This window comes from Elephantulus edwardii, unplaced genomic scaffold (assembly GCF_000299155.1).
Source record: "Elephantulus edwardii isolate Elephantulus edwardi_28Jun2011 unplaced genomic scaffold, EleEdw1.0 scaffold00041, whole genome shotgun sequence".
Lineage (NCBI taxonomy): Eukaryota > Metazoa > Chordata > Mammalia > Macroscelidea > Macroscelididae > Elephantulus > Elephantulus edwardii.
The window spans coordinates 8498460-8518981 of NW_006399791.1; the positions used below are offsets into that span (position 1 = coordinate 8498460).

Sequence of the window (20522 nt, forward strand, 5' to 3'; positions counted from 1 at the left end):
GTAGAGAGGGTTAAACCAGGCTGCTCCTTGGAGGCAAGGATTCTGGGGCTTCGTCTGACATACTTTGGACATGGTGTAAGGAGAGACAGATCTTTAGAGAGGGACATCATGCTGGGTAGAGTAGAGGGACAGCGCAGGAGGGGAAGACTGTCTTTGAGGTGGATTGATTCAGTGACTCGGGTAATCGGGATGGGTGTGTCAGAGGCAGTGCGATTGGCACAGGATATAGAGCAGGGTTTAGGGCTGTTGTACATAGAGTCGTTATGAGTCGCAAACGACTCGACGGCATATAACAACAACGACATATCATACGGGAGGAGATTGCCCATTCTTCTCCGGAGCAGCTGGTGGATTTGACCCACATACCTTTGGGTTGGCAGCACAGTTCCTTACCACTAAGCCACCTGAGCTCCCCTTGGTCCAGGGTGGGTGCCTGGTACTCAGAGGCTGCTGCTTTGTTTTCTGCCCAGAGCCATTGAGGGGCTGTATAGGAAGCACTGCCTGGAACAGGGCAGGCAGCATCTGGAGCCCCAGGAGGGAGGCCTGGCTGAGGAGTTCTTGCTCACTGACAACAGTACCATGTGGCAGACGGTGAGGACAGGGCAGGGGTGGCCTCTGGGGTGAGGGGCGGGATGCTGGGTACAGAAGTTGCTGCTTGCTCAGAGCTGGACCAGGCTCTTTGAGGGTCGTGCAGGGAGGGGCCTGGTGGCCCCTGAATCACTTCCCTGGTTGTTGACTTCCCAGGTAGAAGAGCTGGGCTGCTTTGACCTGGAGGCTGAGGCCACGGTGGAGAACTTTAGAGCTGCAGTGCCAGGTCACCTTCTGGTTCCGGTGAGCATGACACCTGCTCAGTGCTGTCTGGGTGCTGGGCAGCAGGGCCCCCTCTACTCCTGTCTAGAGAGCTGTCCCTTCTGGTCATGAGCTTGGGGATGCTACCCTGCCCCTTTACGTGTTGGAGGTCGGGGAGGAGCTTGAGGTCTCCTGGCCATCCTTGTATCTCCTCATTCTCCTGGTCACAGTGTCAGGCCCTGTCCCACCCCTGCTCCGTGGTCCTCACCCAATGTCAGTACTCGTCCGGGCCCTGATCCAGGTATGTGGTCCCCACAGACTGCCCCTGGTGATCCCAATGCCAGCCAGCCCACCTTTCACCATGGCAACGGGCCCTACAATGATGTGGATGTCCCTGGCTGCTGGTTTTTCAAGCTGCCTCACAAGGTGGGTGTCCCCACTGTGCACACAGCCCCTGGCAGACAGGCTCTGGAGTGACTGGCGAGGAAGCTGCTCCTCCCCTGTGTAAACTGGCTGGTGGGCTTGGGGGTGGGACCACATTCCGTGTGTCTAGGCTCTTGCATGCTGGTGGACTATAGTGGGGTCAGGTGGGTTGTGTCGCTGGCTTATGTACCTGCCTCGTCTGTGTGTGACGGCACGGGCCTGGATCTGCCTCAGACGCCTCAAGAATCTGAGCACGTGGTGGGGGGCACCCCGGTACACAGGATGTGGGTCCAGCCAGCGGTCCTGCCTGCCCTCATTGCTTCTGTCCTCTCCAGGACGGGAACAGCTGCAACGTGGGCAGCCCTTTCGCTAAGGACTTCCTGCCCAAGATGGAGGACGGCACGCTGCAGGCTGGCCCAGGAGGTGCCAGCGGATCCCGCGCCTTAGAGATCAACAAAATGATTTCCTTCTGGAGGAACGCCCATAAGCGCATCAGGTGCGCTGGCCACCGCTGGAGGGCAGACAGGCTGGCCGCTAGACAGGCCTGCAGTTCTGGGACTTGCTCCCTTCACCTCCTGTCCTGCGGCCCGCAGCAGAGGGGCAGCCTGACTGCTGGGCCTGGTGCTACTTGACTTTGAGCAAGTTTCTCTCCCACTTGAGCTGCTTGTAGGACCTTGGTGGGCCTCCCCACACTCAGCTAGAGCGTGGCCTGTAGTCCTTTTGGGGTTGGACGTGTGTTCTGAGCACAAGAATGGCACACAAGGCAGCTCTGGGGTGGCTGCCTGTGCACTTTATGGCCAGGAGAGTGCTCTGACAGGCCACAGAGCCCGCACTGGGCGTGGGGGAGAGCAGTGCAGTGACTGGACCCCGTGGACACCAGGGGCAGAAGCTGCCTAGGAGGCTTGGGCTGTGCCTAGCTGCCTGGTGCTCATAGTTGCTGTGTTCTAGGGCGCCAGGCCTGGGCTGAGCCAGGGCCATGCTGAGTTATGCCAATGGGAAGTGGGCTGAGGTTGGGAGGACGGGCACCATAGCCTGCCGCTGGGCAGGCGAGGGCCTCGGTGGACTGGCGTGGAGTCTGCTCCCCACAGCTGCGCTGAACCTCAGTCTGTCTCCTTCCAGTTCTCAGATGGTGGTGTGGCTGCCCAGGTCAGCTCTGCCGCGTGCTGTGACCAGGTATGGGGACTGAGTGACTGGGCAGGGTGCTGGGGAGGGGAGAGGCACACTGAGTAGGGTGGGCCAGGGAGGGGCTGTGACCAGTGCTGATGAAATGCATCTCCCCACGTCCACAGGCACCCCTCCTTTGATGAGGAGGGCCTCTATGGGGCCATCCTGCCCCAGGTGGTGACTGCCGGCACCATCACCCGCCGAGCTGTGGAGCCCACGTGGCTCACCGCCAGTAATGCCCGGGTACGTGCCTGCCATGCTGGCCCTGCTCTTCCTCCTGTCTCTAGAAGGTGGATTCTGGGGCCTTTGGGGACCAAGTGAGGAGAGCGCGAAGGAACCCGAGGACTGGGCAGTCAGGTCCGAGTGCAGATCAAGTTTGCTACGTCCTCGGCAGTTGCTCCAGGCATTCAACCCCTCACTGTTCACTGAGGGGCATCACAGCACAGCTCTCTGGAGAAGAGAGGAGAAAAGAGCCCGGGGGTCCTGCTAAAGGGCCAGGTGGGGAGGAGGGCTCACTCTTATGTGTGGGGCTGCTGTGTGGTCACCCTGGGCCTACAGGACTTGGGAGCAGTACTGGGCGGCCATCCCTGGGGAGAGGCCCTGTTCTCTCTGTCAGCTCTTGCTCCAGGCTCAGCGAAGGCGTCTCCTCACTCAGGCTGTGACAAGGTCTCATCTTTTCCCCACAGCCTGACAGGGTAGGCAGTGAGTTGAAGGCCATGGTGCAGGCCCCGCCCGGCTATGTCCTTGTGGGCGCCGATGTGGACTCACAGGAGCTGTGGATCGCGTCTGTGCTTGGAGACGCCCACTTTGCCGGCATGCACGGTGAGCCAGGCCCTGGGAGGGCAAGGGGGCCAGGCAGCCTGATCCTTGGGGTCCAGGTGGGTGGACAGGAGGCCTGTGAGTCCCTTCTCACCCGAGCCTGTCTGCCCAGGCTGCACAGCCTTTGGGTGGATGACCCTGCAGGGCCGGAAGAGCAGGGGCACTGACCTGCACAGTAAGACGGCCTCCACGGTGGGCATCAGCCGCGAGCACGCCAAGGTCTTTAACTATGGCCGCATCTATGGGGCCGGGCAGCCCTTTGCTGAGCGCCTCCTAATGCAGTTCAACCACCGGCTCACGCAGCAGGAGGCTGCCGAGAAAGCCCAGCAGATGTATGCTGTCACCAAGGGCCTCCGCAGGTGAGGACCCGCCCCGCTCACCCTGACCTCCAGGCTGCAGGTCTGCGCTCCCGCTGCACTGTCCCCCAAACATGTAGGACCTAGCGCCAGGATGGTTTATCTCTGGCTATGTGTCATTTGTTGCTCAGTCAGCCCTAAACATGAGACCAAAGCAGTGTTTTTGGTGTATCATCAGTAGCTCTGGTCCAGGGGTGAAAACCTGGGTTTTGAACGGCTGCTTCTTGGTTCATGGCAAATGGGAGGCGCTCACTCTACCTGCTCCAAGCCTCCCATTCCAGGGCTTTTACCTGGGATCTCTTCTGTCTGCTGGTTGTCACACCAGTACATCCACGTTTTACAAACTGGAGTCTTCCAGTTTTTCTGTGTTGGCCCTGACTGGACCAGTTTGGACCAGTTCAGAACCCTGGCATAAATAGTAATTCAGGGACTGCAGACTCAAATGTATGCAGGTAAAGAGAGTGAGTGGCCCGGTGTCAGGCGGGAGGAGGTGGTGGGAATGTGTCATATGAAGCTACAACATTTAATCGGATTTTGATGTAGACGCTGGGCTTCCAGTTAGTAGCTCTGTCTGGAGCTTGGCCCCATGTGACAGGGAAAGGCCTCAGTCGGGCGGCCTGTGGAGCAGCCTCAGTGCACCCGAGGGGCTGGTGTGATCACGAGGGAGCAGGTACCTCTGTGTGAGTCCACACTTGATTCTCATCGTGGAACTCACGAACGACAGTGGTGAGCCAGCGTAGTCCCATGTGGATAGGAAGTGCTCTGATGTGGAATGACGTGGCCGGGTGTGGTGAGTCACAGGCCAGGGATGGAAGAGGAGGTTGTGAAGACCCTGAAGGCCCCCAGAGTTTGGATGTGTAGTAGGGGCTGGTCAGTCTTGGGTCTGAGAACTAGGACACAAGCTGGATGATGGGCCTCAGGCTGGAGGGAAGCTGTACACACCCCACCCCCTGCGCCTCCGTGTCCCTGGTTCCCTTTAAGGAGCAGCCCATTCTTCCCGGGGAGACTCTGGAGGGATGGTGGCCTTTTGAACCAGGTGCCTGCTGGGAAGTTGAGTGTGTGTGAGGCCTCTGGATAGAATGGCTCCTGTGCTGGAGTCTGTTCTAGTGCCAGCGTGTAGCCTGGGGTGGAGGGATCAGAGGCCTGAGTTCTTGTCTGGGCTTTGCCCTGTCTTTTGTGACCTCAGCTTGTCACTACAGCCTAGCTTGTTACTACAGCCTCTGTGCCTTTGTTCCTCCCCTGAGCCTGTGGGGAACAGGCAGGAACCTGGCGGTGGCTTCAGAAGTGGGGTGAGGTGGGAGAACACGTTCAGCCAGGGTTTGGCTCTCCCACAGGAGTGAGGTGCTGACACCATGATCCCCCTAGGTATCGGCTGTCGGATGAGGGCGAGTGGCTGCTGAGGGAGTTGGACCTGTCCGTGGATAGGACTGAGGAGGGCTGGGTTTCCCTGCAGGATCTGCGTAAGATCCAGAGAGCAGCTTCGAGGAAGTGAGACCCTCCTGTGTGTTAAGGGTGGTGGGGAGAGGAGGGTGAGAGCCTCCTGTGTGTTAGGGTGGAGGGAGCCCTGGGTGAGACCCTCCTGTGTGTTAGGGTGGAGGGGGTGGTGGGGGCTTGGACTGGCTCAGAAGTGCTGGGATACTTAGTTTTTGCTGAGATGAGAGGTTATCTGTCCAGGTCACGTGGGAAGAAGTGGAACGTGGTTGCAGAACGAGCGTGGATGGGGGGCACAGAGTCCGAGATGTTCAACAAGCTGGAGAGCATCGCCATGTCTGACACGCCGTGCACCCCAGTGCTGGGCTGCCGCATCAGCCGGGCTCTGGAGCCCTCAGCTGTCCGTGGGGAGGTGCGGTAGGGCCTGGGGAGGGTGGGGCCCCCAAGACTGGTGTGTGTGGATGGACCAGCCCCTGAGAAGCTAACTGGTGTGGCCTCCGCAGTTCATGACCAGCCGTGTGAACTGGGTGGTGCAGAGCTCGGCGGTGGACTACCTGCACCTCATGCTTGTGGCCATGAAGTGGCTGTTTGAGGAGTTTGCCATTGACGGGCGCTTCTGCATCAGCATCCACGACGAGGTCCGGTACCTGGTGCGGGAGGAGGACCGCTACCGCGCAGCCCTGGCCCTGCAGGTCACCAACCTCCTGACCAGGTACGGGGCCTTGGGCTTCGGGGGCCACACACTGACCCCTGGTTGGACTGACCCCATGGGCCCACCTGCACAGTTGTTAGCAGTGTTATAAAATCCACAGAATGGAATGTTTCATCTTTTCTGTCTTAATTTAAAAATGTAGTGATCCCAAAAGTCCCAAAAAAAAGACCTGCTCCCGACATTTTAAAAAAGATTTCTTGAGCTTGAAAATGATGTAGTCAGATTAGACCCCATGAGCTCTGTTCCAGAAAACAGATGTCAAACTGTGTTCTGAAAGAAAATGGCTTTCTTAGAAAACAAGGTTTTCTCAAGTCACTGGAAACTAAGATACTTTCTTCATGTCTTTAGTTGAAAAGTGTTATTCCAACAAAACACTGAGAGAACACAAGTGTGACAATATTTTTTTACATATGGAGTTGTATGTACTTTCTTATAATAAAACTTCTAGTTGTTGAGTTTGGACCTAGTGATGTTATAGCTCCATGCTGAGCTGCCACTCAGAACCAGTCTGGGAGAGCCATGGTCTGTCCTTACTGAATGGGTGATAAGGTCTTGTCTTCAGTACGTACTCTTCAGGGCCTTTCTAGTCATCTCTTGGGGTCTTGCTTAAGCCAACAAAGTCCTCATGCCACCCTCGGACCATGGCCCAATAATCAAAAGGAATTATATCAATAAATTGAGCACTATTGGAGGGAACGAGCATTTTGAGTCTGTATTTGCATTTCGGATCCTCAGTCTGTCAGTTGCACTTAACCGAGGGCAGAAATGTGGGTTGTCGGCTAGCTTGGCACATGAGGCTGAGGGCTCCTCATCTCTGGGGGTGGGGTGTTGGTCCACCGCTCGCAGCAGGGACACACCTGTGCAGGGCCTGGGTCTCTTTCAGGTGCATGTTTGCCTACAAGCTGGGTCTCAACGACCTGCCCCAGTCCGTCGCCTTTTTCAATGCTGTCGACATTGACCAGTGCCTCAGGAAGGAAGTGACCATGGATTGTAAGACCCCTTCCAACCCGACGGGGATGGAGAGGAGATACGGGATTCCCCAGGGTGAGTGTGAGACGTCTGTTCTCACTGTGTGCAGGATGGAAGGGAGCCAGGAGCCAGGCCCTGCCCCCCTGATAAATCATTCCTGCTGTATGCTGTATTCTAGGTTGTTTCAGTTTGTAAGGTGCCCTAAGCCCAGAATGAACTTGATGTGTAACTCACAAAGGAATGTTTCTTTCTGGAACAGTATTCATTGTAAAAGAAAACAGTTTCAAATTTCCCATGAGTACCAAGGGCACTCTGGTGGTAAGTTGTGGTGCTGCCAACCCAAAGGCGCCCAGTTTGAATCCACCAGCGGCTCTGCAGAATGATGGGCAATCCTTCCCAGGTGATTTACAGTCTCTGAAAACCCGGTTCTGACTCACTGGTGTACAGTCACCACCACCTGTCCTTTAATTAACCATAGCAGATTTATTTGAAAAGAAACTAAAATCAAAGTGCAATCTTAGATGAAAAGGAACTTGTATGACAGACATAAGATTTATTTTTTTTATACAAGAGAAAATGTAATATTATTGTTTCTGACAGTCCCTGCCCTTCCACCTTCCCATGAAGCGCTCTTGAGGCGGCACCCTGACCGATTTGCACTCTCTTCCAGGTGAAGCGCTGGACATTTACCAGATAATTGAACTCACCAAAGGTTCCTTGGAAAAACGAAGTCAGCCTGGACCTTAGCTGTGCCGGAGGCTCTGTATTTGCTCCTGTGGAGCTTCATCAGGGTGACGCAGGCTCCCAAACTCAGGCTTTCTGCTGTGCTTTCAGCAAAAGGGTGTGCCTCAAGCCAGCCGTTTTCAGAAGGGGACCTGCCAGGAACGAGTGACTGATGGTGCAGGCTGAGAACAGGGCACGCTGTGCTTGTGGCGCAGAAGCCCCACAGTTCACGTTAACTCAGGCATTTCCTTTCTTCCTTCTTTTCTTGGCTGGTTCTTCATTCTGTTCCCCGTGCTCTGATGCAATACCCTGGAAAGGGAGGGAAATGATGCACTAACCTGAGATACCTGCTGAGGCAGTGGAATAAACCCTCTTCTCACCAAAGCCCGTGCTTCCCTGTTTCCAGTCCGCCCAGTGAGCAGCACTCACTCTGCTCTTCTGGTCCTTTCACACCTGAGATTCAGGGGCCACGAGCATGGATGGAGGCCAAGCGAAAGCCTCAGGTGTTAGAATGCTCCACGGCCTCAGTGTGCGCCCAAGGCAGCCAGACAGTGGACGAGGCCAGGAGCAATGGCTTAGAGTGTAGTAACTCAAAGAATGCAGGTCCCAATGCTTTGAAGAGTCACACATTGAGGGTTTTATGTAAACTAATTTTGAAACAAGCATGGGCCACACATTTGCTGCTCCTGTCTAGGTAAATCTGAAGGGAACACCGTATGTGCTAGAGGAAAAGGAAGCCCTGGGCTCCGTTCAGAGGGGCCCAGGAACGGTGCCTGACCCTGAGGGGGGAGAACTGGAAGGGAGGAACCAGAGGGGACAGTGCTGAGTTAACTCCACCTGGCATAGACCGAAGGAAGCCTCAGCGGAGAGGCCCTACTCTGAAGAGGAGGAAGGTGGCTTTCTGAGTCAGATGCTGTGGTTGCTTGTATTCCAGTGGTTCAGAAGTCACAGGAAGATGACCTGCAGTAAACCCTGTTTGCCACTGCTCCCTACCTGGAAATGTCTACCAGCAAAGCATAGGCTTTTGTTAGGTGCTGCTGAGTCAACACCAACTCAAAGCCCCACAAACAAGGGCTCTGAACCCTGCCGTATCCTGTGCCATCCACCATCTCTGACATACTCTCGAGCCCACCATTAAAGTTATGCTGATCCATCTCATTGAGGGAAAAGCCTATCAGCCTGGGCTGTTTGGTGGGACTGGGAGCCCAAAGCGGACAGCCCTTTCCTGAGAGTCCCTTAGTTCTGTCCTTGCCTCACATGCTGTAACCTCTCCCTGCTGGTTCCCGCTCCTGCACTCCTACTCTGCAGCTGTCCGTGAGCCAGCAGGCCGCCTGGGGGCCCTGCTCTCGAGGCAGAAGCAGGTACTGACCTCTTCGTTCTCGTCCCCCTCCTCTTCCTTCTCTTGGAGAACCATGTTCAGGATGCTCCCTTTGATCTTGAAGTCCCGCGAGGTGCTGAGCTTCATGTGCTGCATCAGGTTCACCTGTGAAGAGCGTAACAGAACGCTTTCCTCCCGCAGGGCCACCACCCGCCTCGACGCTCAGCCCACAGAGCACGGACCCCACAGGCCATCCAGTTCCCAGCTGACGTGAGCACACCCACGTCACCCCTTTCCCTGTAGGACGTCTGGAATGACGCCATCAAGTCACAAAGGATTAGAAAAAGGTTCTGTTTCTCAGGCTCTCTTAATGGGTTATGTAGCAAAGAGTGTTTACCTTGGACTTCTTAGAAAGGTGGATGAGGAATTTTTCATATTGTTCAATGGCAAAGATAAGGTTAGGGATTGGCTTGGTTTCCCGAAGGACTCTGGCCTATAGGGCAAAAGAAAAGGCCTACATTTTATAAAAGTACAATATGCATGTTTGGTAACAGAGTTGAGACATTTCACACACTGTATGGTCACAACATTAGCATTGCTCCAATAAGCAGCCCCATTTACTGACACCCACAGGCCATGGGTGTCCATCACTAATCCACAGTCCCCTCGAGTCGCTTATTTGTAACATTCACATGAGTACAACTATCCAGTGAACCTGCATCAACCTTCTGTGACTGGCTCCTTGCTCATAGCACGTATGCCAGGCTCCCCAGGGCTGTATTTCACCATCACTGGCAGCTGCTCACCATGGCTGTAGCAACAGCACCAGTTTTCTCCTTTTTCTTCTCTCCTGCAGATTTCAGGCTCGTACTCTTCTTGTTCTAAAGAAAGAAAAATTAATTCTGAAAGATTTTCCTACAGAGCTAACAGTAGTAAGGATTTCCCGAAAGGGAGTTACTCGAGTGTGGGGCCAAGTGTGAACCACAGGATTTTTGGCAGTGGTGCTGACAGGACTGTGTGATGCTTTATCAGCCACAGGTACTTCTTAGTTAAGAGCTCTTTTTTATGGTGTGTAGGCTAGTGCTTGGGGCTCATGGGTAGGATCAACCAAGTTAATCTGGGTTAAGGAAATAATGGAGAACACAGGAGAGGCTACAAGGGGGCTGGCTCCTCGTCACGGTGGTAGTGGGAAGAAGCACTTTGCAATCAGCAGGTTGGCCCAAGAGCTCAGTGAGCGGGAAGCTGCTCTGCGGCTGCTGGGGCTGGAGGCACACACGCTGCCCTCAAGTGCAGAGCGGTTAGTGGGTTCAGGGAGAGATGAAAAGGGACATGAACACTTTCCACTTGAGATCATCAGAATAAACAGCTCCAGGAAAGAAAGAATAAAGGGAACCAAGAAGGGAGCCAAGATCTGAATCAGCAGACGGAGAACTCCAAGCTGGGAGCACACGAAGCTGCTCTGAGGCAGCAAGTGACCTCCGGCCACGGCAGCATCTTTATGGAGAGCACTGCCAGGCCTTGTCTCAGGAGCTGCTGGATAGGTCTGAACTACCAACGTTCATGTTAGCAGCCAGGTCCTTAACTGCTTTGCCAAAATGGCTCCTCAGAAACATGACCCAGGTTCAAGTCTCACCTCTTCTTCCTAAAGCTATGTGTTCCCAGACTCTTAAATTCAGAGCATCAGGCCCATGGTCCCTGAGAGAGAGTGGCTCACAGGGAGAGGAATTAACAAAGTGGCTTTAGGATGGAGAGGGCAGTAAACATGAGCTCAGGGCAGCGTTCACCCTGCTGTATTCTATAGAACAGCACTATGCCAAATAATGCTATTTTCTAGAAAAGTTCTAGAACAGGTTGGATTTCTAAGCATATTTAATATGCTAGCTAACAGGAGCTTTGCACTTTTAAGACAAGGAACTCCTTTTAGGTAGGCCCTCTCAGTCTATAAACATGGCCTTACAGGCATTAAGGGCGTCCACAGGCAGCTGCACAGCTAACCAAAGGCCGTGCCTCTGGGGTTTGAGGCTCCTCAGGAGAAAGATGGACAGTTTCATCCCAAGTGATTTACAGCCTCGGAAACGCGACAGACAATCAGTTAAGAGTCGCTTCTTATAGGCAATGAGTTAGAAGTATTAAGACTTGAAATAGTGTGAGCTGTGGTTGGGTTCCAAGCACTTAACATTTACGGTGCGCTGGCCAGGAATCTCTTCAGGTTGGAGACTGGGGTGGCCACACTCACCCCTGGAGGACAGTATGAAGTTAACGGTATGGCCTCATTCTGGGGAGGGGCTGTGGAGTCCCCCAGTCCCATTGTGGCCTTGGAGTGCCCTGGACTCCTTCCCCGCCATCTACTGTCAGTGCCTGGCATTCTCAGCCACGTTCCTTCACTCCCAAAAGGGGGCGGTGGGGGGAAATGGATCACACTAACAGCTGCATCCTTCCCCTGCCCTTAGGCTCCTCAGACTTTCACCTCCCTCTGAATTCCCTCCACAGATGGATGTTTGGCCAGAACGATACTACTTTATTCCTTCCAGGGGAGACAAGCTGACCAGGGCAGGGCAACCAGGTGTCTCCTGTGAGTCACTGCCTCAGACAACCTGCTGGCGGGTCTGCTATGGGTGGATTCCGACTAGAAGGCACTCAATGACATTGAACCCATAATGTAAGTCCTGTTCCAGACTGTCAACTGTGATATACAAAATGCCTATCTTGTTGATTGCTTTCGAGTTGAGCACTACTCATAGCAACCCTATGAACAAAAGGTCTGAAGCCCCCTACATTTATCAGTCTTATGGGGGAAAAAGATGACTTGGAAATAACAGAACTCAAAATTCAAATTTAGGAATAAAGGGATCCATCTTTATAGACAATAGGTTTGTATGAAAGAATAATACCCGGGTGGAAATTCTTGAGTGTGCAAAGTTGAGAAAGGCTGGGTGTATTGAATTGGATAAGAGGTAAGGAGGTGACCAGGAGTCACAGCTCGATGGGAGCAGGTGTGTCTGGTCAGACACAGAAAATGGATGGTGCATTCCTAACCCAGATCACAAAACGAGTCCGGAAAGAATCTCCTCTGTCAGCACACTACAGCAGGCCCCTGGGCGATGCCTTCGCACGGCGGGATGGACCTGATGCACAGCCTGAGGACATTAGCAGCAGAAGACACCACACCTCACCAACCGCTTTAATAACAGGCTCTAGAATCTTGGCCAAGATTGACAGTGGGTCAATGAATTCTGAGTCTTCAAAGATGAATTCTATCAGTAATTAAATGGCCTTGGAAGACAGAATCTTTCCTACCATGTGTGTGTCTTACCCAGTAGCCTCAACTTTGGGTGCTTCTGCTCGAGGGACACTGGACAAAGCCTGGAGACATTTTTGGTTATCCCATCTAGAGGGCTGCCACTGCTGGTGGGCAGGGGTCATGTGTGATTCTAAATGTCCCACAATGCGCTGGATAAACCCCAAAACGAAATTCCCTCTCCTTGCCGCTGAGATGGAACCACTCAAAGCTGGCCTCCTGCAGGTTTTCCAAGACAGTGATGGCACGGGAGGAGATATCCCATCTTTCTCATGTGGAGCAGCTGGTGGATTCAAACTGTTAGAGAGGTGCCACCTTCAGTTAGCAGCACAAGTCCCTTCAGACCCAAACCCCACAAAACCCCAAGCTGTTGTCATTGTTAGGTACTGTCGAGTTGTGTGACTCAAAGTGACCCTATGAACAAAAGATCTGAACCCTGACCTACTGTGTGCCACCTCATACCTCCTGACACATTAGAGCCCACTGCAGTCACCATGTCAATCCACCTAGTCCAGGGTCCTCCTCTCCTTTGTCGACTCTCCCCTCTTCCCAGCATCATGTCCCTCTCCGAGGAGCAGCCCCTCCTAGCAACATGTCTTGAAGTATGTGAGGTGAAGCCTCATCATTCTTGCCTCCAAAGAGCACGATGGCTGCACCCTCTACAAGACATATCTTCGTTCTCTTGGTGTCCATGGGATGTTCAGTGCTTTACTCCAACACCACAGCTCAAAGGCATCAATTCTTCTGTCATCCTTATTCATTGCCCGGCTCCCATATAGCACAGGAACCCCAAATTACCTGGGCCAAAATGCCTGCACTTTGAGAAAATGTGACTTAAACCCTGGAGGAGCCCATCACTGTATTAACAAATTCATTTAGAAGCACAGGGTTCTGAATCACTGAAAGCACTGCTGCTCTCCACTCAGCACTTGCCGTCTGACCCCAGCCTTTGCTGCTTAGTGCCACTCCACTCAATCACAAGGGATGCCCGGGTGCATGCATATGCAGAAACAAATCCAAGTTCTGAGCCCAAGAATGCCATTCTTTTCCTACTCTAAAGGCAAGCACATCAAGTGCTTTCTCTCTCCACATGGAAGGTTTTCCTTTGTATGCAAAGGTTTCCTTCCTTGCTGCAAGGCTTTTTTAGGCCCTGGCTTGGTCTCTCTTGGACACCTCTGGCTAAGGTCAAGTTGGCTACCAGGGTGAACCTGACAGCTGCTCAGCTCAGATGACCAAGCAGTCCCCTGGGAGCACACGGAGGCCTTTCCCACTTGAGGATCTATTTTGGTATTGACTTTGGATCACTCACCTGTATGTAAGAAATGAAAGAATAGCACAGGGGCGTCAGATGGGAACCAGAAAGCTTCACCTGCAGCAAAGAAGGAAGCCAGTGTAAGAGCAAGACCAAACCAACCCCCTGCCTTTTTCTCAACACACTTTCAACTCACAACATGCTCCACTTACCAGCTTTTCCATATTTTTTGGAATTCCTCTGGAGCTGCAACACACCTGGAGATACTAGAGACAAAAAATATCTCAGATTTAGCAGAGCAGCCTACATGAAAGTCTCACGAAGCCACAGCCCTTCAGCGAGTGTGTGGCACCTAAAACACTGCTGATGCAGGGGGACAAGAAACAAGCTACTATAATTCACAAAGTCACACGACAGCTCTCAGATGACAGCCAGGAAGGGTTTGTTCACAAAGTCGGACGACAGCTCTCAGACGACAGCCAGGAAGGGTTTGTTTACAAAGTTAGGATGACACAGTTTCAGACAGCAGGCCAGGAAAGGTTTGTTTTTGACTTGCTCAGCTCAACGCTTTAAAAGATCCTCAGGCTGACAGTTCCCACATCTAGTCTACAGTTTGCTGTTTTTCCTTTTGAAAATGTCAGTAAGGAGAAGAGGTGCTCCGTATTCTCACCACAGACGCTCGGCAGGCACGTCGCGCCACATGTCAGCACCAGCCAGTTCAGTTCTGTCTGGATACACTGCGGGGTACGCTATGTCCTGCTTGGGTTGTCTATCCCTTCCCAGTGTTTCACTAACAAGTTTACTGCAAGAATCGGAGCCCTGACACCTGGTTCCTATCCTTCTGAGTGTCTCAGAGGATCAAAGGCTTACAAGTCCAAGGGAGGCTCAGTAAAGGGAAGAGCAGGCTTTCCTGTTACTTAAAAAAAGATTCTTTTCATTGTTGCACATTTTCTTCCCCCTCTCCCCATCTCCTGGCCTCACCTCACAACGTACCCTTTGTTCCAGATTGCTGATGCACATATAATGTCTATATTCCTTTCTGACAGTTCTCCTCATCTGCTCTAATGCAGTGTTCATCTATCCACTCTTCCACCATTCTCTCCCCAGCACCGTCATGTCTGTCCTATTTTATAACAGCGGTGTTACGTAGTGTTTGTCCTTCCGTGACTGAGATACTTCACTCAGCATAATGTCCTCCAGGCTCCCCCATGTTGTATATCTGTTTGAATCGTGGCTCTGGGTTCTTTACAGTATACTCCCAGTGAATGGTATTTCTTTTTTTCCTTTTATAAAATTCTGTAATGTAAGCAGGAGTGTGTGGAGAGTCACGGACGATTCGCCATTACAAGATGGCGCCGACTTCCTGCCTCACGATTCGCCATTACAAGATGAATGGTATTTGTAAATCCAACTTTTTTTAAAAAGCACCAGACCACCTTCCATAGTGGCTGTACCATTTTACATTCCCACCAGCCTTGAGTAAGTGTTTTAATTTCTCCACAACTTTGCCAGCATTTGCTGTTTGCTGCCCTGTTGAACTTTGCTATTGTTGCTGGGGCGAAGTGATATCGCACGGCTGTTGTGATTATTATTACTTCCTTTCTACCTTAGTACTGATCTAACAACACCTGAGTGATACAAACAGCCAATGTGCTAAGCTATAAATGAAAGGCTGGAGTTTAAGTCCCCTTTGACACACCCTGTACCAAAGACCTGGTGATTTACATCTGGAAACTGAGTCACTGACCAGACTTTGGTGCCCAACTCTATACCCATGCATCAGGCTGCACTGCTGCCAGGAGTCAGAACGGATGGCAGCTAGTTTTGTTTTTGGAATGAAAAGGAATAAAAATCTTTTCAGTGCCAACACTGTTTAGAATGGATCTATTTTTGTTTGTGTAATAAGGAATTGGAATTTATTCTACAGCTATCGTGCAGAAAAGCCTTAGAATGTGAAAGATGTTTTCACTCTTAATTAATCAGATGCTGCTATGCACAACAGCAGCATGCTGAAGAGGGAGCTCTGGTAGTTTAGTGGTAAGAAGCTGTGCTGCAATCCCAGAGGCATGTTGCTCGAATCCACCAGCTGCTCCACAGGAGAAGGACGGGAAGTCTCCTCATGTGCATTTACTGACTGAAAACCTGCTGAAGGGTCAGCTACAGGTCAGTTCCGACTCAACAACACACACCACCACCAACAGCAATGCTGAAGAAAGGAGCCCTGCTAGCATAGTGGTAAGAAGCTGTGCTGCGATACCAAAGGCATGCAGCTCAAATCCACCACCACCAGCTGTTCTGAGGGAGAAGGATGGGCAGTCTCCTCCTGTACGGTTTACTGCCTAAGAAAACCCGCTGGAGGGTCAGCTATTAGTCGGTTCCAGCTTGACGATACACAATGTACATGCTAAGGAAATAAAGGTCTTTATAAGCAGATTTAGAAGACGCCATAAACTGTCATTCCCTGGCCTGTGGAGGACTCTGCCACCTACTGACTAAACCAGAATCAGACTATGACTTGCAAAGATACAAGGAGCACATTCAGGGGGATTGCAATCAGTGGGCGGCTGTCCCGGCCTCGTCTTCTGGCTGGCCGACAGCCTGGACAGCTCGGTGGTGGTGGACCCGACCACGGCGGAGATACTCACATACTTGACAAGTGCCGTAAGTGTGGTGTACATTCTGCACAGGCCCTTCAGCAAGGTGTCCACACAGCTGCCGGATGGCAGCGCCGTCTGCACCAGCTCGTGGAAAAACGTAAGCAGAGTTCCCAGCTGAATGATGATGGCTTTCTCAATGGACTGACTTGATGAGGTTGCCTGAGACGAGGCATCTTCTGAATGGAAACAAAATTAGCACATTCAAACCCAATCAAGAAACTTTATTTTCCAGTTAAGAGTGAAGGAAATTGAACATCAACTAAATACGATTTAGTAGGAAACACACACGAGTGCATACTTCCTCGTGTAGAAAGACTTGCCCTTAGCCACACCCCATTTCTTGCAACATCTCGGAAATCTAGCTCAGGTACCCACGTTCATGCAGGATTCTCATGTGGATTTAGGGTAATCCTGCTCTCATCACACTGCTTGGCACCTGACCCTAAATCACTTTACCTGATACGATTTCTTGCCTCACTTGTCCCTTAATCTTGGTGATTAGCCAGTCTACTTCCTCCAGGACCTTCTCAGCCTGACTCAGAACGAGCAGCTGTCAAAGAGAAGAACGTTTGCGTTGGCTCACTGCACATAGCTGCAGGGGTAACTCAGTCCATCACCAGCGCTGCTGTCATTTACTCTGCACTTACACAGACAGTGGGGGCTGCTGTCCTCAAATTCACCATTGCAAAGTGATCTGTTTTCTCCACTTCTACGTCCTGGGAAGGGAAAGAGTGGTTAGGCCTGACAGCATCAAAGCAGTTCTCCCGAGCTCCTCCTCCGGGCGTATGTGGTACTGAAGGCTCCCAGGAGTACCTGGTCTATGTCTCCAAGCTGCCCGTGGATGTCCTGGGACAAGTCCCGCAGTAGGGAGACAGGACTTTTATACAAAACGTGGAGGCTGAAGAGCAAGTTCATCAAGCCCTTACAAAATGCAGCATCCTCTAGAAAGAGAAAGGGAAGGTAAGAAGTGTTAACAGCCACCCAGTCAGGTCCTACGGTGGGAGGCAGAAGGGCGCTAACTAGAAGCAGTGCTTTGGGGTCCCAGGCACAACGTGCCATTATCAACACAGCCCAGCCAAGACGGTACATTTTTATCCATGTAGTAACTCCAAGAACGCAAACAGTTCTCATTATTAGTAACAATCATTCCGAGAAAAAAATTAAAATTCTACTAGCATCCTGTTACCCCCTCCTGCTTCACTCACCCCACCAAGGGAGATAGTTACCTGAATACAGCCCGCTTAGTTCTGTGTGATTCTGAACTATCTAAATGGAATCACAGAGCAAGGATGTGGTGCATATCATGCACTGCTCGTCATTATGGTTATGTGTCTCCCCGACTCGTCACAGGCAGGCATAACTTGTATATTCCCACCAATATCTACCACCCACTGTGTGGTTAGCTCTCCTTCCTAGTTCTGATGAGTATCTGGAGCCCCTCACCCAGTCTGTTTTACTATTAAAATAGTGCTGCTACTTTATACGTGCCCATCTATTTGGGCTGGGATTATGCTGCTGGATTAAAGGCACACGTTTAGTTAGGTATTGCCACACGATTCCTAGTGGGGTTATAACAGTTTACACCACAACAAGAGGTGAATGAGCGATTCAGCTGAAACACTCTGCGTTCCTGCTAACATACAGGTAACTGGACACCTTTTTTATTCATTTTGGTCCTTCTGGTGAATGTTTAAGCTATTCAGTGATGAGGATTTTAAGTGAAGTCTAAAAGGAAGTATAGTAGAAGCCTTACCCAAGCTGTTTTCCTTGCAAATCTTTGATGTCCAGGATAACATCTGTAAAAACTGAAGTGAAGACCATTCAGATAGAGAAGAAACATGTCAAAAGATAGATCTAGTGCTGTCAGAATAGGAGACGCTACATCTTTACAAGTCTGAGCAATCGCCTTCTAAAACGTGTTCCTGGATCTATAGTGGTGACTGTGAACAGCATCAAAATGAGTCCAAAGTTATGTGAAGAATTGTATGACTTAATCCTCAGTCTTTCTGCCCTCACTGTGGGCAAAGGGCCTGTGGTCTGCGTGCTCACCCCAGAGCTTCCTCTGCCCCATCACCAAAGCCTAGGCCAAAGGTCTATGCTGCTTGTTCCCTGCTCACATGCCACATGCAAGGACAGAAGGCTAACAGATCCTGGCCAGAGAGGCAGCAGAAGTAGCTGCTATTGGGCGTCAATAAGTCAAAGAAAAGGGAAAAAAGAAAGGCAGAAACGAAAGAATTTTGAAGCAGGGTCAATTTCCCATCTCAGCAGTTCTTTGGAATAAGTTTTTGGCAAACAAATTTACTGAAGTGCAGTGACACTTAAATGCAAAATGACATGAGATTAACTTCTGATCTGTTGGGGGGAAAGGTAAATAAGAGACTGAAAACTCTCAATGAGATGACAGAAAATATCTCTAGGATACTGTGTTAAATGAAATAAGCAAGCTACAGGATAATAAGTTTACGTGAAAAGAGGGACAAAAATAAGAGTCTGTATATTTATTTACACAGGAATAAAAAAATTTCTGAAATATACCAAAGAAATGAAAAAAGTTTACTTATTTGGGGAAGAGGAACCGAGAAGATGAAGAACATGGACAGGAGGGAGACCATTTGTACTAGAATTCTTTTTATAATTTGTGTTTCATATTATAACATTATTATTCATTCAAAATGAAATTAATAAAATCTTAAAGATTTTGGGAAGACTAAAAAAGCTCAAACCCAAAGCTGTCCAGTCAGAATCGACTCATGGCTGACCCATGAGCAGGCTGTCAGAGGCTGTCCTGGAAGAAGACTGCTCACCATCCTCCTACAAAGGGGCTGGGGGAGCTGCACCTCACCTTTGGGTTGGCAACACAACTACCCTCCCACTAGACCTCAGAGCTCACTTTCTCCCACAGGCTCTGAAGGTTTTCTAGCTTTTCTGAGTCCTTTTCTTCTCCCCTCATATGTCCCCATCCTCTTGTGCTGTCTGTGTTTTTTCTAAGTCTTTTGTTCCCTGCAGCAAAAGTAGTAGTATGAAAGAATGAAGTGGAAAGTAAGTGGAAATGAGTGTTATGAAATAAAGAAAAATTTTTGGGGGCAACTTGGAACGAGGACAATAGGAAAACAAGCCTGCTTCTGAGCAGTCCTCAGCAGCATCTCTCAAAGACTAGCTCTTCCCAAGACAAGGCACACACGCAGCCACAGACCAGGACGGAGATCCAGGAGGAGCAGACAGTTCCCAGCTTCCAGGGATGCCTTGACATTCTCTGGTAAATGACTCCTGAACAAAAGAGACCTACAAACTGTGGCCCTTCTCTTATTCTTGCCCTCATGTGGGTGCCCAACTCTACACACGTGTGCACACCTACACCCATGCACACATCACCTATCCTGGCAGAGTTGTTTCTGCTCTGGAACTGGAGTCACACTTTGCAGATTCATCAGTCTCGGTACCAGATAATCTTGCTTAGAGAGCCAACTACTGAATGTGCCAGCTGCCTTCAGCATTAACACTGAATTTTTCCCTTAGAAAAGGAGAGGAAGCACCAAAAGTGGCGATGAACGGATTACAAAGAATGAAGGCAGCAGATAAACTACAGAGTTTTCTTCTCTAGTATTTACAGTTTACCCTTGACAGTGGCCAAACACAAGCAGTGGATTCTTACCCTTAATAGCGGTATGTATTTGCATGACATAGTACAAACAGTATGTAAGGAAAAACTGTTATCTTCTAGGTTTTATTCTAACTCAGGAAGATAATGAAATCTACTACTTTAAATAAGCCATCCTTCAAGGAAACATTTAGAGGCATCCTCTTAAGGGCTAGTAAACCTTGCCTTTGAATGTCAACAGGCTGGAATGAGCGCGGCCAGTACCTGAGGGGACGAGGGCTCCAGGAGTCTGGACAAGCTGGAGAGAACATTGACCAGGAGGAGGGCTTCTCTGCTATTGAAGTCTTCTTCTTGGCTGCTAAGTAAATTTAGCAAGGACCTCTGATGAAAAAAGTTTACACAAAACCATTAGCAGACACAGTCCTATCAACAAGAGATTACTACAGCAAAGGCAAAAAAAATTCAAAACTGCCAAAATGCTAAGAGGAGAGCCCCTGTAAATGAATCTGGCAGCAGCAGTGTTTTTAGCTTATTTTAGATTTGAGAAGTCACTTGAGACAATTACGGACTCTTACTCCCTCTGACATGCACACCCCGAACACCCAGGACTGCCTGCATGCTTCCCTGACTTGTCTCATCACTAAAACATTTTATTATTTTATGATCTCTCCCCACTACAGCACAAGCTTCACAAGGGTGGGGACATATGTCTCCTTTGCTCCCCGCGAAACCTCCAGTATCTATAACAGTTCCTGGTACAAAGTAGGATCTTTACAAGTATTTCTTAGAGAAAGTCCCTATGACAGAGGCTGCTGTTTTGACCAGTACTGGTTAGAAACCGGCAGGCTTCACAGTTCATTCAGTCTTTTAAGCAATCTAAACGACAAAATCAGGTAACACTGTGGACAACAAAAACAAAGACAAACACTATGGAGTCCTGACTCTGTGTGAACTGAGGTCCCGGAGGCTGGGGTGGCTCAGTACAGACCCTCGCCTCAAATCCTCTGGTATGT

The 20522-nt window shown here is 50.7% G+C and overlaps 2 protein-coding genes across 2 annotated transcripts in view; one reads left to right on the forward strand and one right to left on the reverse strand.

The window, feature by feature from the left end:
* Nucleotides 1-7410, forward strand: part of POLG (polymerase (DNA directed), gamma) — a 19730-nt gene extending 12320 nt beyond the window's left edge. The window contains exons 10-22 of the mRNA XM_006885172.1: nucleotides 471-591; nucleotides 745-831; nucleotides 1108-1215; nucleotides 1548-1708; nucleotides 2332-2385; nucleotides 2502-2619; nucleotides 3063-3198; nucleotides 3308-3554; nucleotides 4917-5039; nucleotides 5226-5394; nucleotides 5486-5694; nucleotides 6578-6738; nucleotides 7334-7410. Coding sequence (XP_006885234.1) covers nucleotides 471-591; nucleotides 745-831; nucleotides 1108-1215; nucleotides 1548-1708; nucleotides 2332-2385; nucleotides 2502-2619; nucleotides 3063-3198; nucleotides 3308-3554; nucleotides 4917-5039; nucleotides 5226-5394; nucleotides 5486-5694; nucleotides 6578-6738; nucleotides 7334-7410 — 1771 coding nt within the window. The remainder of the gene's footprint in view (nucleotides 1-470; nucleotides 592-744; nucleotides 832-1107; nucleotides 1216-1547; nucleotides 1709-2331; nucleotides 2386-2501; nucleotides 2620-3062; nucleotides 3199-3307; nucleotides 3555-4916; nucleotides 5040-5225; nucleotides 5395-5485; nucleotides 5695-6577; nucleotides 6739-7333) is intronic.
* Nucleotides 7411-7623: 213 nt separating this feature from the next.
* Nucleotides 7624-20522, reverse strand: part of FANCI (Fanconi anemia, complementation group I) — a 102936-nt gene continuing 90037 nt past the window's right edge. The window contains exons 26-37 of the mRNA XM_006885227.1: nucleotides 19774-19890; nucleotides 17665-17716; nucleotides 16725-16852; nucleotides 16559-16627; nucleotides 16368-16461; nucleotides 15900-16087; nucleotides 13467-13520; nucleotides 13312-13371; nucleotides 9511-9585; nucleotides 9102-9197; nucleotides 8756-8869; nucleotides 7624-7695 (exon numbers count right to left, since the gene is read on the reverse strand). Of these exons, the coding sequence (XP_006885289.1) occupies nucleotides 7624-7695; nucleotides 8756-8869; nucleotides 9102-9197; nucleotides 9511-9585; nucleotides 13312-13371; nucleotides 13467-13520; nucleotides 15900-16087; nucleotides 16368-16461; nucleotides 16559-16627; nucleotides 16725-16852; nucleotides 17665-17716; nucleotides 19774-19890 (1119 nt within the window). The remainder of the gene's footprint in view (nucleotides 7696-8755; nucleotides 8870-9101; nucleotides 9198-9510; nucleotides 9586-13311; nucleotides 13372-13466; nucleotides 13521-15899; nucleotides 16088-16367; nucleotides 16462-16558; nucleotides 16628-16724; nucleotides 16853-17664; nucleotides 17717-19773; nucleotides 19891-20522) is intronic.